Here is a 14,287-nt window from a genome sequence, read left to right as displayed (position 1 = left end):
ATGTGCTCCCTGAATCCAAAATCCAAGTACTTTCATTTGAATTATTATTTACCATAGTCAAAGATTTTTCTGCCATTAGAAAGCCCTTGTGTTTTATCTTTGTCCTTCATACATTTCCTGGTTTGAAAATTCTTTAGTTCCATTGGCTTAGGTGAGCTAGAGGGAGTGTTTTGTGTTTCCTTACACCATTTAGATACATGTCCCTCCTTTCCACATGAGTAGCAAATCAGCTTGCCCTTGGGTGGAGTTTTCCCATAGCTCCGCCTTCCTCTGTTCTTTGCCAAGAAATTTGTTCATTTCTCTCTGACTTGCTTTGAGAACACATCTCCTCAGAATCATTTATTATGCATTCCTGCCTTAGTTTTGATGTTGTCTGTTCAAAAGATTGCCCTTCAATGGCCTCATTTACAGACCTAAAAACATCAAACTTCTTTTATAGTGAGGTAAAAAGAACATGCTCTTTCAATGCATCACACATGGGAATTCCAGAAGTTCTAGCTTTTGAAATGAAGACATAAGATGCATAATGTGATCATTACATTACTTTTATCCCTTAATTTGGTTGTCATTCAACTCTGCCAACCAAATTGGTTGCTGCTTTGCATATGTAGTTGCATACATAGTTCTCAGCTTACATAAAATGTCCTTTGGTGTATCTTTTCCCTCTACTAATATGGCTTGTTTCCTCTGAGAGAGCTTCCCAAAAGCATGCACTTCACATAATAGTTTGCATTGTCCCATTCAGCCATATTTTTCAGCTGTTCTGTCTTGATCTAAGCATATATATAATCCTTTTGCTCGAAGGAGACATATGAATCTTAGTTCCCACTGCTGATAATTAAACTCAGTTAATTTAGGCACCTGAGAGAATAGAAAATGGTGAATTTCTTCCCTCAGCCATTTTCTTAGCCTTCTGTCTGCTGTGTGGGGGAGAGAGAGACAGACTGAATCTTTCCTTTAAAACTTAAGAGAAAAATGTGGCCTTTTTTTCTGCCTGGTAATATTGCTCTTCTTTTTCAATTCCTGGACCCTGGGCCCATAACCCTTTTGTTGGATTATTTGTAGTAAATAATTAGCAGATTTTAGTACACACAGCTTCAGCTTTAGAAATGTTAATTTCTTTCTTCATCTCTCTCTCATTCACCCCTGAATAATTCACTGCTGAGTCACTTTAAGTTGAAGTAACAAAACATCTGTTTACTCACAGTTTGCAGTTAGATTATAATCAGACAGGCTTATATATACATATTACTATACATTTGTATTATCAGCTCCTTCCATGTGCTTAGATGGTAATGGATGCTCACACCACCATAGATCCTCTCAGGTTAGGAGAGATCATGAGCTCCATGTGCTCCATGTGCTGCATCTGACCCCCACAGGAAGTTGCATAGCTGTGTGACCTCTCTAAGTAATTCACATCAGAGGTCACAGAGTAATCACAGAGAAATAATAGGTGACAGGCAATGCATGTAAAATACAATTACATTCCAACATTTTTCATGGACGAGGGTAGTAGATACGTGGAATGCCCTCCTGTGGGAGGTGGTGGAGATGAAAACGATAATTGAATTCAAACATGCGTGGATAAACACAAAGGAATCCTGTTTAGAAGGAATGGATCTATGGAATCTTAGCGGAGATTTGGTGGCGACGCCGGTATTTGGACAATAAAACCGGTGCAGGGCGGACTTCTACGATCTGTGCCCTCATCATGACTGAATAGATAAGGAGGGGCTGGAGTGTAAATTTTAAGGGGTTTTGACATTAGCATCAGAACTTTTAGTACAGGAACAGTGCTGGGCAGACTTTTACGGTCTATGCCCTGAGAAAGGCAGGGACAAATCATATTCGGGTAACATATAAAGTATTGCATACCATGTAAATGAGTTTATCTTGTTGGGCAGACTGGATGGACTGTTCAGGTCTTTATCTGCCGTCATTTACTATGTTACTATGAAGATGGTATATATGCAATACAATTTAACCTAATATAGCTATAGATTAGTCTTTCATCCTACATAGATGGACTGGAGTAAAAAAAAAATTCAGACTGCCTAGAGACTGAAGGTAGGTTGAAAAAGAGTACACTGGTAACAGAGATTGTGTATAATAAAAAGTTTCAACTATGATTGTTTAAAAAAGGAGGGAGAGGGGTTAGATAGATAAGAACAGATCACATGAAGGGAGTGGAAGTGGCTCCCAATTCATTCAGGGAAGAAAGGATGAGTACATGATTTGTGTTGACAAAAATATTAAAGATTTAAATTTATCTAGCAAAACTACAGGAAGTGAATGAACTCACCACAAGTAACCTTATATTTTCACCAGTGTTGATGTTCTGTCAGAGTAGCAAGTATAAAAACTAATTTCTCTCTTCAGTCATGGAATTCATAAAACCAAAATGACAAAGGTAGAAAATAGTAATTAGTCCAATTTCAAAATTTAACTCCACACTATTATATTGGGGATTTTAAGTACTATGTAAGACTGACTTGGCAAGCAGATAACTGATTTTAACTTTTTCTGGTGACTCTGTTCCTGTTAATAAGGAATTATATGCAGTACTTGATCTAATGGTTTAAATAATATGAAAATCTTTGTATCAAGGACTAAACTGCTGTGAATCTTTGATAATTTTATCAGTCATATTTATTATATATGTCAGGGATTGTTCTAGGAAATAATATTCCTGTTATGCTTATCTTATTACTTTAGCAAACAGGAGGAAATTCATCTTCCAGTTTGGGTGACATGGTGCCTAGTTCCAGAAGATCAACTCCTCCATCATCTGGTAAATACAATCTATTCAGATAGATTTAGCACTGTACCCACCAGCATCTTTTCATTCTTAATCTTTAATTTATTGTGGGTTGTAATATTCAACAAAAAAAGGTTGTGTCTTTGCCTTCAGTGGGCCAGTCAAGAATGAGGGCATGTAAATCTGAAGTGTTTCCGTTCCTTGCAAGTATGTGGTTATATCTCGGTGTCTTAGGGAAATGGCCTGTTTTATTTGAAAGTGGAATTACATTGATGCAAGACAAGTTAATACTATTTACATTTCAATGGATAATGTTTTATGGTTTTAGAACATTGCACCCTAACAGTATAGCTGTTACAGTGTAGCCTAAAAATTGTATGTATGTATTACCAAGGGATATGCATTTAGTTTCAGATGAACCAAAAGGCCTCAGTCGTGTTTTACCATTCATTTCACCAATGTTAAACCAAATGACTGAGGTCACGATTTTAAACGAATGACTATTTGTCTCATTAGCAAAGGTGCAGCCATAGGTTACAGACACAGTGAAGTCACTCTGGAAGAATGTAATTTTATCCCTCTTCTCAAGAGCTGGTGTGTTCCTACCACTGTTGGTGCTGCTTTGCCTCTCTTCCAGTACCTTGGAGTCTTTATTCACTGTTGTGCTGCTGTGCCTTCTAATGGTGGCTTGTAATCTTCATGAGTTAGTATCCATGGTCTCTTATTTGATGTAATAGGGCCTTCCCGCCACTCTTGATGTCTTGTAGTGAGTTAAAGATGCCTGTCAAAATGTTTTTACAAGTTTTTAATAAACTTGTAATGTTAAAATTTTGTGGCCCCATAAATCTCAATGAGGATGAATGATTCAGTATTTGATGTTGAACTAATGGGTTTCAGAACCAAAGGCAAACCAAACTGAGGGCCCCTTTTACAAAGCTACGGTAAAAGAGTGTTTTTAATGTGTTCTGAGTCCTCCTTTTATCGCAGCAAGTAAAAGGCTGTCATTTTTTGCTGCGCAGTCATTTCAGGGGGGAGCACCTATTGATGGGTGGCAGTAAGGGCTCCTGTGCTAACCTGGTGTTAACCAGGTAGTGTGTGTCACTGCCCGATTACTGTCGGGGTGAACACTGGCACTATAAAAATAAAAAATATTTTTGTAGCAATGGAAATTGCATGCGCTGGGGGTGGGAACTACTGCCAGGCTTGCTGTGGTAGTTCTGGATTAGCAAGTAAAAGACCCCCTAAATCTTTTGCTGTGCACATCCCTATACTTCCTGTTGTAAGCTATGTGTGAGACCATGCCTATTGTACCAAGAGTGAATAACAGCATGAATTTTAGGCAAAAAAAAAAATTGGGTTGAGCTTATAAACAAAAATTCGGAATTGTGTTCATCTCTTCCTCACAAAGTGGCCCTTTTACTAAGGCGTGTCCAACATACATTAAATTGGAACGAGCGCCCAGCTACTGCATGCCCCGGGCAGTAATTTCCATTTTTGAAACTGTCCAAAACACGCGATAGAAAATATTTTCTATTGTCTACCATTGGCACTTACCCGGTGGTAATCGGCAGTTTATGTGCACTGCCGATTACTGTCTGTTAACGCGTGAGACCTTACTGCTAAGGTCAGTGGGTGGTGGTAATGTCTCAGGCTGAGAATGGACGTGCGGTGGTTTTAATACTGCCGCACATTCATTTTCAGCTGCAAAAAAAGGCCTTTATTCCGGTGTGCTGAAAAATGCACCAGCGTAGGCCATTTTTCGGCGCGCCTTAGTAAAAGGGCCCTCAAAGGTTTGCCACATATTTGCATCACATATGCAATAATGTAGATGTGAATTTATATTTCCGAAGGTGTATACACAAGAAAGCCCATGTTCAGGCGTTTCAGTGACATTCATATTCATAGGTATCAGCTATATTACTTTACATACATACCTCAATAGTGTTGCCATTTTTACCAAGTTTTTCAATTGTCCAAGTAAGCTATAAGTAGAATCCAATTGGAGGACTCGTAAATCATAGCATTCTGAATATTAATGGAGCTGTCAGAAAGAACATGAAAATACATGAAACGTTGGGAGAATAGAAATAGGTTTCTCTGAGACTTGTGGGAGCTGTGAGTTTGTCAGACGACCTTATGATCTGTGTTTACTTTGGATCTGCCAAGTAGAATATACGCAAGAGGGGAAAGAGGTTAAATTCTGTGTTTTCCTTTTGCAAATTAAATCATACCATACATAGCTTGCTTATCACACTAGTCATTGCAACAGATAGCCTGTTGCTTGGTTACCCAAAAACTCAAAAGAAACTGGGTTAGAAAAGATCCAAGTCTCGGATTAGCCAACGAATGAAGATCTGATGGAATAAGAGATCTGAGTGGTTTCCTTAAGGCTTCTGAAATCTGTCCTGTTGATCCCACAGTTTTAAGAATATTGAGAGTGAACATGTATGAGAAAACTTTCATATACTGGGAACTCAGTATATTCAGATTTACTTAATGCATATTCATTGTGGGTATCCTTAAAATCCAGCTGTCTATGGGGTCCCCAGGGCAGGTTTGGGAAGTTCTGGTTTTAATAAAAGCTGAAAACCAGAAAACCTATGAAAATCAAGCAGCCTGAGTGATGGGAAGAGTAGCCTAAAAACACAGTATGAAAATAAAAAGGTTCCAAATTATGAAGCCTAAAAGGAAACTCAGTGATAAGATAAAAGAAAACATTATGGAAAGGTTCTGTGTCTTGCTCAACCAACGTTTTATAAGATATATATTTCTTTAACTCACTTTTCAGTTACCGTAGCTACTTACTACAAAACAAAATATGTTCTAGTGAATTTATATCCTAGACCTGCTGGAATTATCATGGTGCAGTTGTATATCTGGCAGAACAGTGTTTTGTGAGAGGGAACTCTGCCACAAATATTTGTATTTATTTAATACATTTATACCCCACATTTTCCCACTAGTTGTAGGCTCAATGTGGCTTACATAGAACTGTAGGGAAGACTACAGTACAGAAAAGTACAATTAAACAATGTAAGAGTAAGGTAATAGACAAATAGGTATAATTTAAACAAGTAAGGTAGCAAAAGATAATACAAAGTTACATGTTAATAAGGTTGATGAATCTTGCTGAAAACCAGGAATGGGTGGGTTAGGTTGAGTCAGGAAAGTAAGCCTTCCTGAACAGGATGGTCTTCAATAATTTTCTAAAATTTAAATAGTCTGGGTTGATTTTATTGATTTGGGTAAAGCATTCCATAGTTATGTGCCTATGTAGGAGAAGTTGGAGGCATAGGTAGTAGATTTATATTTAAGGCCATTACAATCAGGATAATGTAAATTTAGGTAGGATCGGGATAAACTGGAACTGTTTCTAGGTGGTAGGTCAACCAGATCAAGCATATATTCGGGAACTACACCATAAATGATCCTGTGAATATCTGTAATATTGCAAGTCAATTATTTTACATAAACTGAAACAGTTCAAAATGAATTACAGCAGTGTGCAGAGTTGTCTTTTCCTTAGATGCTCATTTACTAATTCCCTCCCCTCCCCCCAAAAAAAGAATTGTGTAAGATATGCAAATTGGCTTTTCAACCAGAGAATATAAATCAAGTTATTACTTAACTAGGTAGAACATTAGTAACCATCTTGTGATCACAGCTAAATACAGACGACGGAGAATGTGATGCTTCTCAGTTAGATCTAGATCCTGTTCTTTGATTGAGTGAGTGAGTATAAGTCTGCCACTCATGTCAGTTAAGAAAAGGCCCTGAGAGAACATCGGGCCCGATATTCATCCAGCGGAAGGCAGCCTGCTTAAGTGCCATGGTCGGTGCTAACTCCGGATAGTCAGTGCTGAGCCGTTTTGGCAGGGGCGGCCAGACCATTAGACCACCTTAGGCAGGGGCCTCAGGCAGCACTCTGTTTCATCAGAAGCGGATGCACTAAAGGGAAGAGGCGGGTGCTAGCGGCAGGGCAATGTATGGAAATCGCTGTCACCACCAGCTTTTGAAACATGAGGAAATAGGGGGAGTAAGGAAAGGAGGCAGCATCTCGACCTGGGGGGGCAGTGGCATCTTAGCTCGCCTCACATTACATCTTGCCTTGGTTCCGCCTCTGCATTCCGGTGACCAGCACTGAATATACGGGTTTTTTTGGTCTGCTCTAACTGCCTATATAATATTTAACGCTGACTAATTAAGTTAATAGCAGGCAAAGATAGGAATTCTATTTATGCAGTCTGATTTGCCCGCTAAACTTAGCCATGCTAGAATATTTGTGAATAGCCAGATAGATGTTGTGTGCTGACCATGAATATCCAGTGGAGATAACCAACTATCTCCCACTGAATATTAGCGGTTAGCTGGTTAAACGATTTTTAACCAGCCAGGAGCCGTTCCTAGCCAAATAGCGCTGAATATTGGGAGAGGATGTAAATAAAATCTTTAAATAATGGATGTTAAGATGTGAGTGATGTAGCTGATATTGTAATATCCATCTCATGTGCACAAATACTGTACGTTGTACATCAAGATCAATGCCTGAGGTCTCAAAGACTGACAAAAGATGTATATGCCATCCTGGCCTTTAAACCTTCCAGAAATCCATAACAACCTACCACTGTTAGGGACAAGATGCAGCCAGCTGCAGATTTCATCACTAGTTGCTATTTACAATGGTCACAGGGATGAGTGGTATGGTTGTGGATTGCTATTAGTGCTTAAGGCTTGAGATGGTAGGGGGTTCCTGGAAGTTTCTGGAAGGTTTTATTTGAAATGGTTACTTCAGTAGAGGTTTTAATGCAGTGGGGTTCTTAAGCCTTGATTGGGATCTGAAATCAGATAAGACAAGATAGGTGAGGGTTACACCTATCTCCTTGATGTGGTAGTGAATTGATTGTACCAATGTAAAGACCCTTTTCATGCTTCTCTTCTCTTGCTTCTGGTTTCTACTTGAATTAATTTATTGTGTTTTCTCTTCACAAAATAGAATAGAAAACAAATTCACACATTATCACTGAGATTTTATTTACTACTGCAGTCTGAAATTCAAAATACAAGCTTTCCAATTCGGCAGTTTGTTACAGAATAATTCAGTGTTATTTGCATCAGATTTTTTATATAATAATCATTTATATAACAGTGTTATTTTCTGGAATGTTATCTGTTGTTGTGTATAGGGCATATATTTACCCTAATGTGCTGAACCTTCCAGATTTTCTTCTAGTGTGTGTGTTGTACCCAGTAGTTTAATCTGTTCAAAACATTTTTTTTGACTTTCAAGTAATTTCAATATAATTTAATTTTATTTTAACCTGTTCTTGCTCCGCTCCCTACCTGATCATTTTGAATTATTTGTCTGTGTATAGCTGTAGACATAGATGCCACTGGCTTAGAGGCAGAAGAAAATGATATTCCGGCAAACCATCGCTCCCCTAAAACCTGTGCAAACAGTGTAACATCACCCCACTCCAAAGAGAAAAGAATGCCCTTCTTTAAGAAGGTAACGCCAGCATCCAAGCTGCCATGTGTCCTCCTGCTACAGTGCACCACGCCACATCACTAGTCCTGTTAACTGTTTGTGTCTTTTGACCAGTCATAACATGCATGCCTTGTTGTTCTTTGTTCCTTTTCCATGCTGCTACAGCTAAGCAGAAGCAGAAATCGGTAAGTTTACATTGACATCGGCTGTGTTTATACTGCCCCTGGCATCATGAGCATTAGTGCCTGCAGTTTTTGCCTTAAGACCTATCGTTTTGGTATTCAGTGAGAAGCTATCATACTGCTCCTCAGCTCTAGGCATTAGAAATGGATTGATGGTTGGTCGAGTGACTCAGTGAAATGAAGCTGCAGTGCTTCTCCTTTTTGATGGAATAATAGGCTACTGAGGGAAGTCTCATTAAACAAAGCAGACCAGTTCTGTCAATCCTGTGATGTATGCTAGTGTGATTCAATCACTTTGGGCCCCTTTTACCAAGCTGTGGCAAAAGGGGGCCTGCACTGGCGTAGCCGCGTGTTTTTCACTTGCACTGAGGCAACTTCTTATACCGCAGTGCTAGTGAGGTGGCGGTAAGGGCTCCCTTGCTAACGCGGCGGTCTAGCACTACAAAAATAAATATATTTTTGTAACGTGCTATGACGGCGCGCTAGGGGTGGGAAGTACCGCCAGACTGCTGCAGTACCCAGCAGTACTTCTTGTTTAATGAGTGGTAAGCTCGCGTTGGGCTTACTGCCGCTTAGTAAAATGGGCCCTTTATTTGCTTCTGTTTCCTTTCACCCCTGATCCTTTCTTTTGCTCGTCTGAGCTCTCTGCTAAATCAGAACCAGCCTCTCTTGATGCCATGAGGCTCTCTTAACAACTCTCAGGTGTCCCTCCTCCCTCTCTTTATATATCCCATCTTGTACTTGCAAACTAGGACCCCCCCCCTAGTGGACCCTGTTGCGCAATGCCTGAAGCTTCTTTCTCCCAGGGGCCTGTGAATGCTGTCTCACAAAGACCTGACTTGGAAACTGAACCCACAGCACTGCCAATGGGCCAGCTCCCTTTTTTTTATTTTTTGAAAAAGATAAACTTGTGGTTCAGTCTGTTTCAACAATTATTTAACCAGTATTTATACTTCTAATGCTCTAGATGGTAATTCTATAACAGTGTGGCTGATTGGCACATATTCTATACAGGAAACTAGGCATCTATTTTAAACATATATATGCACTTAGGCGTGAGCACTTTTGCTAGTATAAATGCTTGTGCCTAAATTATAGACATACGCTCATAACTTAGGGACCCTTTTACTAAGCTGCAGTATGCACAAATGCGTGCTTACTGCAGCAAAAAAGGCCTTATCGCAGGGCGTGCTCAGGCACCCCATGGTAATTTTGTGATCGGCACATGCTTCAGATGCAATAAAAAAATAGATTTTAATTTGTAGCACTGTGGGTGAGTTGGGGAGTGGAGAGTAGGTGTATTCTTCACTAATTGGTTAGCGCAGCTGCATTGCTGCACATTAACCAAGCCTATGAGCCCTTACAGCCTACAAAATGGGTGGCAGTGGTGGGGGATCACAAACGAATGGTCATGTACTAATGGGAAAATTAATTCAAAAATAGAAGAAGCGCCCATTTTACCCATGCAGTAAAAATGGCCTTAGCGCGTAGGAATGACCCACGTAAGGACGTTCTAAGGTCACTTCTTACCACAATTTCATAAAAGGGCCTCTTAGATTATTTTGTATGTTACAATTTCAAATCAAGTAAATTGAAACAACGATTAAAATAATTTATATGATTTTTTATTTTTATTGAAATCACTTTTACCCTGATTTTGATTTTAGATTTCAAATCTCATATTCAAGTGATTTTGCATCTTTTCAGTTATTAAATCAAAAATCATTTGTTGATGGATGAGGATTTTAATCTTAGGATTCATGGATTTTACTATGATGGCCAATAACTCCGGCACCGTCTAAACTTGAGTCTAAGCTACAAAATCCATAAACCCTATTATATATTAATTCTTGCCATAAATAGAATTGTATTTCACATATTCACGCTTATCAATATTGATGGATTAGTCTGTAATCCTGTCCCATGACAATTACATTTAACAGTAGTACCTTGAAATCATTTGTTGACTGATTTTGATTTGAAATCACAGCTAGCTTATTGATTCAGATTTCAAATTCATTTGGGGCCTTTTACAAAGCTGCGCTAGCATTTTAAGCGCATAGGAGAAATCAGCTGGCAGTAAATGCTGAGTCGCCCATCGGAATATAATGGGCATCTCAGTGTTTACCGCCAGATGATTTTTACTAAGGCTTTGTAAAAGACCCCCTTTGTACTTAGTGATTTGATTGTGCACCCTCCTGTGCTCTGCCCAAAAGATACCCATGTGTATGTCTACCTGCAAACTACAAGTTATCATAAATGCACTCGTGGTTGCAGAATAACGTGCATATCATATAAGTGCATATGTGTTCACATACACATGTATAGGGTAGTATTCTAAATATTTATGCATGTAACAGGCATGTAAATGTTAGCACCTGCTTTATAGAATTACCCCCAGGTGAAAAATCTGCAGGTATCCAGACCCATGGAAATACACTTGCTTCGGCAATCTACCATGCCTTTTCTTTTGTGTATATTTCTCTCTTGCTGTTCTTACTGCCTTCTCCCCTGACCATTATCAAAATACAGTGAGAGAACGTGGCCCCATTGGAGCCAATAGATGTGCATGAACTGACCCCCCCCCCCCCCCCCCCCCCCCCCCCCCCCCCCCCCCCCCCCCCCCCCCCCCCCCCCCCCCCCCCCCCACCCCCCCCCCCCCCCCCCCCCCCCCCCCCCCCACAACTGAAGCAGTATGAGGTTCTTTTCTCTAGCTTTGACCACCTTCTAAAATATTATTAGGAACTCAGTTTCTGTTCTGCTGTCTCCTACTCAAAAGACCATGGATGTTAAAATACTTTTCTTAAGAAAAAATGACAATTTCCTTGTCCACCCATTACACTTAATCATGGAAAGTTTCTAGGCTGTGAGCTTGTATCACGAGTTCTAATTCTGTTTATGGCTCAGCAAATCCTGTCTTCAGGTATCAGATCATGAACTATATTTATGGTTAAAGAGGTATTGTGCTATTTTAATCACTTCTAGAAAAATGTTACAGTAATTAACTGTGAAAGACAAAATGGGGAATATTCAAGCTGATAGTGGCAAGAATATATATGAACGTTGTCTGGTGAGGGAAAGGAAAGAAGATCCTTCTTAATCTTCAAATAGTGCAGTTCCTAGTTGCATAAAATCCTGGAAAGAGGCTGCGTAATTATTTTGTCACTCTAGGAAATTGATTAGCTGAAAGACCATAGCTGTGACTAGTTTCTGTGTAGGCCTGCTTATATTCCTTAAATGAATGTGCTATATTATTATTATTGACATCATAGGAAATAGAGTTCCTGAGACTAACACACACACCTGCAATGCATATAGTCAAGGGCACAGAGGATTCCTATATGGAAGGAAAAGAGAATCAAAACCACTTAGCCGTGCTTAAGCGTGTAAATCCTGTAGTTGGGAAACAGGGGCGTAGCTAGGTGGGGCCACGGGGGCCGGGCCCCCACAGATTAGTCATGGCCCTTGGTTTTGCTGGGGGGGGGGGGTCAGTTTTACTTAAAGGAACGTGCAGGACGTCAGGACTCAAGAAAACACAGATCAGCAGCGAACGCGGGCGTGCCGGAGACGGCGCTGAAGAAGACTTTTGCTGGCGGGTGTTGTGGACCCCCACCAGCAAAGGTACCTTGCGGCGGCAAGGGGGGATCGGAAGCGGCGGCTGGGGGAGGCGGCCTAAAATGTCCCCCCCCACACACACTTTGGGCTCTGGATCCCCCTCTCGCCGAGGTCTGGCTACGCCACTGTGCCAGGCATACTTTCTACAGTCTGTATCCCGATCATGGCAAGATAGATATGGTACTAGAATGGGCTTCAATGACAACTCTACTAGTTGAAATTTAAGCCGACTTTTAGGTCTATGCCATGAAAATGGCCAGCCAAAATGATTCTCAAACATACCATATCAAGCATTTCAAGCCCGCAGTTTTATGGGGAGAACAGCGTCTGCAGATTGAAAGTAAATCGCCTTCTGATGAGACAAAACAATGCTCCTTTTTGAGGCCACAAGCAAGTGACTGCCATCATTTCTTGCTGTGCTACGTTGCCGATAAGTGCTTTTTGCACTATCATTATATTACTGAGGCTGGTTTTGTTTTCACAGATCACATGTACACTTAAGGAACATACATTGGGATTAGAAGTCCAGCGATGTTATAGGCGCATCGATTGCTCTAGATATTTGTAGGTCTTCCATGGACCATTTCTGGTTCTGTCAACCAAATATTTGTATCAGACTCTATTCACATTTCAGATTACAAAAAATGTGAATGCAAATGTCCCCACCCCCCCCACCCCCCCCCCCCCCCCCCCGTCACGAGTTACAGAAGCTTGTTGTAAACATCCAGGTTTGTCACTGTAGTGGGTAAGCAGGTTCACAATACATGCTTATGATGCCTTGGGCACTGCTTTTGTTACCTAGACAAACTTCAGCTAGATTAAATAACTTGGTAGTTCTTTCTGTTTTAGATTGAATTATTTGGGGCTTTATGTTTTAGATTGCTTTATTCAGCTCTTGTGCACCATTTTGTTTGTCTTGTGCTTTTCTTGTTGTTCAAAACTGTTCCCTGTTCTCTTGTTTGTTTGTTTGAATCCATCGTCATAATATTTGAAACTTCGTGATGCTTTTGATGGTTTCTGTTACAGTTTATGGTAATGAAATGACGTTTTAGACTATTTCTTTAAAGTCTTTTTCATGAGATTGAAACGTGACCTTTAACATTTTCTTCCTCCTAAGGCAAAGCATTTCTAAAATGGACAGTGTGCAAATTTTACCAGTGCTTCTTGGGCACAAATAGAAAGAAGGAGAAATTTTGAGATCTGGGATCATGATTCTAAACTTTTCTTACAAATTCAGGGATCTTCCAGTATGCAAGGTTTAGTGGATTGTGGTCATAAACTGCATTGATGACTGGCATTATTTGATCATACGTTTCAGGCATTCTAATTCAGTCAGCACTCTCTCTAAGCTGTATGAGAGCCTCTGCCCATATTTCTGTTGTGTGGTAGTACATCAATACATTTTCAATTGGGAGAGGTAGGCAGGTTCTACTAGTCTCCAAGGGACCTTCCTGTACTTTGCAATTGAAATTCAGTATTATGCACCACCCCTGCCTGCAGAAATTTGCAAGGACTCCATGCATGTAGAGGAAACATTGAGCTCAGCCCCTCATATATCTAGAACTGAAAGAAAACGGCAAAGTCCCAAGTACTACAGTGGAGGATGCCATTTATCCTATGAGGATTTTATTATTACAGTTTCTCATCGCAACTAAAAAAAAAAAAAAAAATCTCACTGGGATTATAGGTCAGTTTTAGGATTACAAACTTACACTTCTAATAGTGACACAAGTTAAATGGAAGGCTGCCACAGTCTGCTTTACAATATGCGCTGAAACCCCCATAACCTATGTAACATTATTTTATGTAATCTTGCATTAAAGATGTAAATTGAAAAATAGAACAACAGCTTCTTAAAAGGAGAGGAGCTTACGTTTTGCACTCTCGTTGTGTGAAGATATTCCAACTGATGCTGCTGCTGTATTGCAGCTGCGATGCAGTTTTGAAGATTTCCAGAGGGCCACCCTCATGCAAAAGAGGAGTAGATTTTAAATAAGGCGTTCAAGAAGGAAGGGCATTTATTAGCAAGCAGCAAGGGTGAGAACTAACGTAATTACAAATCATAGCTAAACAATATTAAGCTTTCCTCTAGGGAGTCAAAATGTTGTTGCATTGGAATGTGTAATTCTATACTGACCCCACCATAGTATTTTGTGCAAACTCTTCAGATGACCGTTCCTGTTGTATGAAAACATGGCCACAATAAATCAAATCAAATGCCTATTTACTAAACCTCATTAGTAT

The 14,287-nt window shown here is 40.0% G+C and overlaps 1 protein-coding gene across 1 annotated transcript in view; it reads left to right on the top strand.

The window, feature by feature from the left end:
- The window catches only part of CACNB2 (calcium voltage-gated channel auxiliary subunit beta 2), a 765,511-nt gene that overhangs the window by 687,959 nt on the left and 63,265 nt on the right, over positions 1-14,287 (top strand). The window contains exon 6 of the mRNA XM_030199481.1: positions 2,719-2,794. Within this exon, the coding sequence (XP_030055341.1) occupies positions 2,719-2,794 (76 nt within the window). The remainder of the gene's footprint in view (positions 1-2,718; positions 2,795-14,287) is intronic.

The sequence above is a fragment of the Microcaecilia unicolor genome, chromosome 1 (genome assembly GCF_901765095.1).
Source record: "Microcaecilia unicolor chromosome 1, aMicUni1.1, whole genome shotgun sequence".
NCBI lineage: Eukaryota > Metazoa > Chordata > Amphibia > Gymnophiona > Siphonopidae > Microcaecilia > Microcaecilia unicolor.
This window is presented reverse-complemented; position numbering and strand designations above follow the sequence as displayed.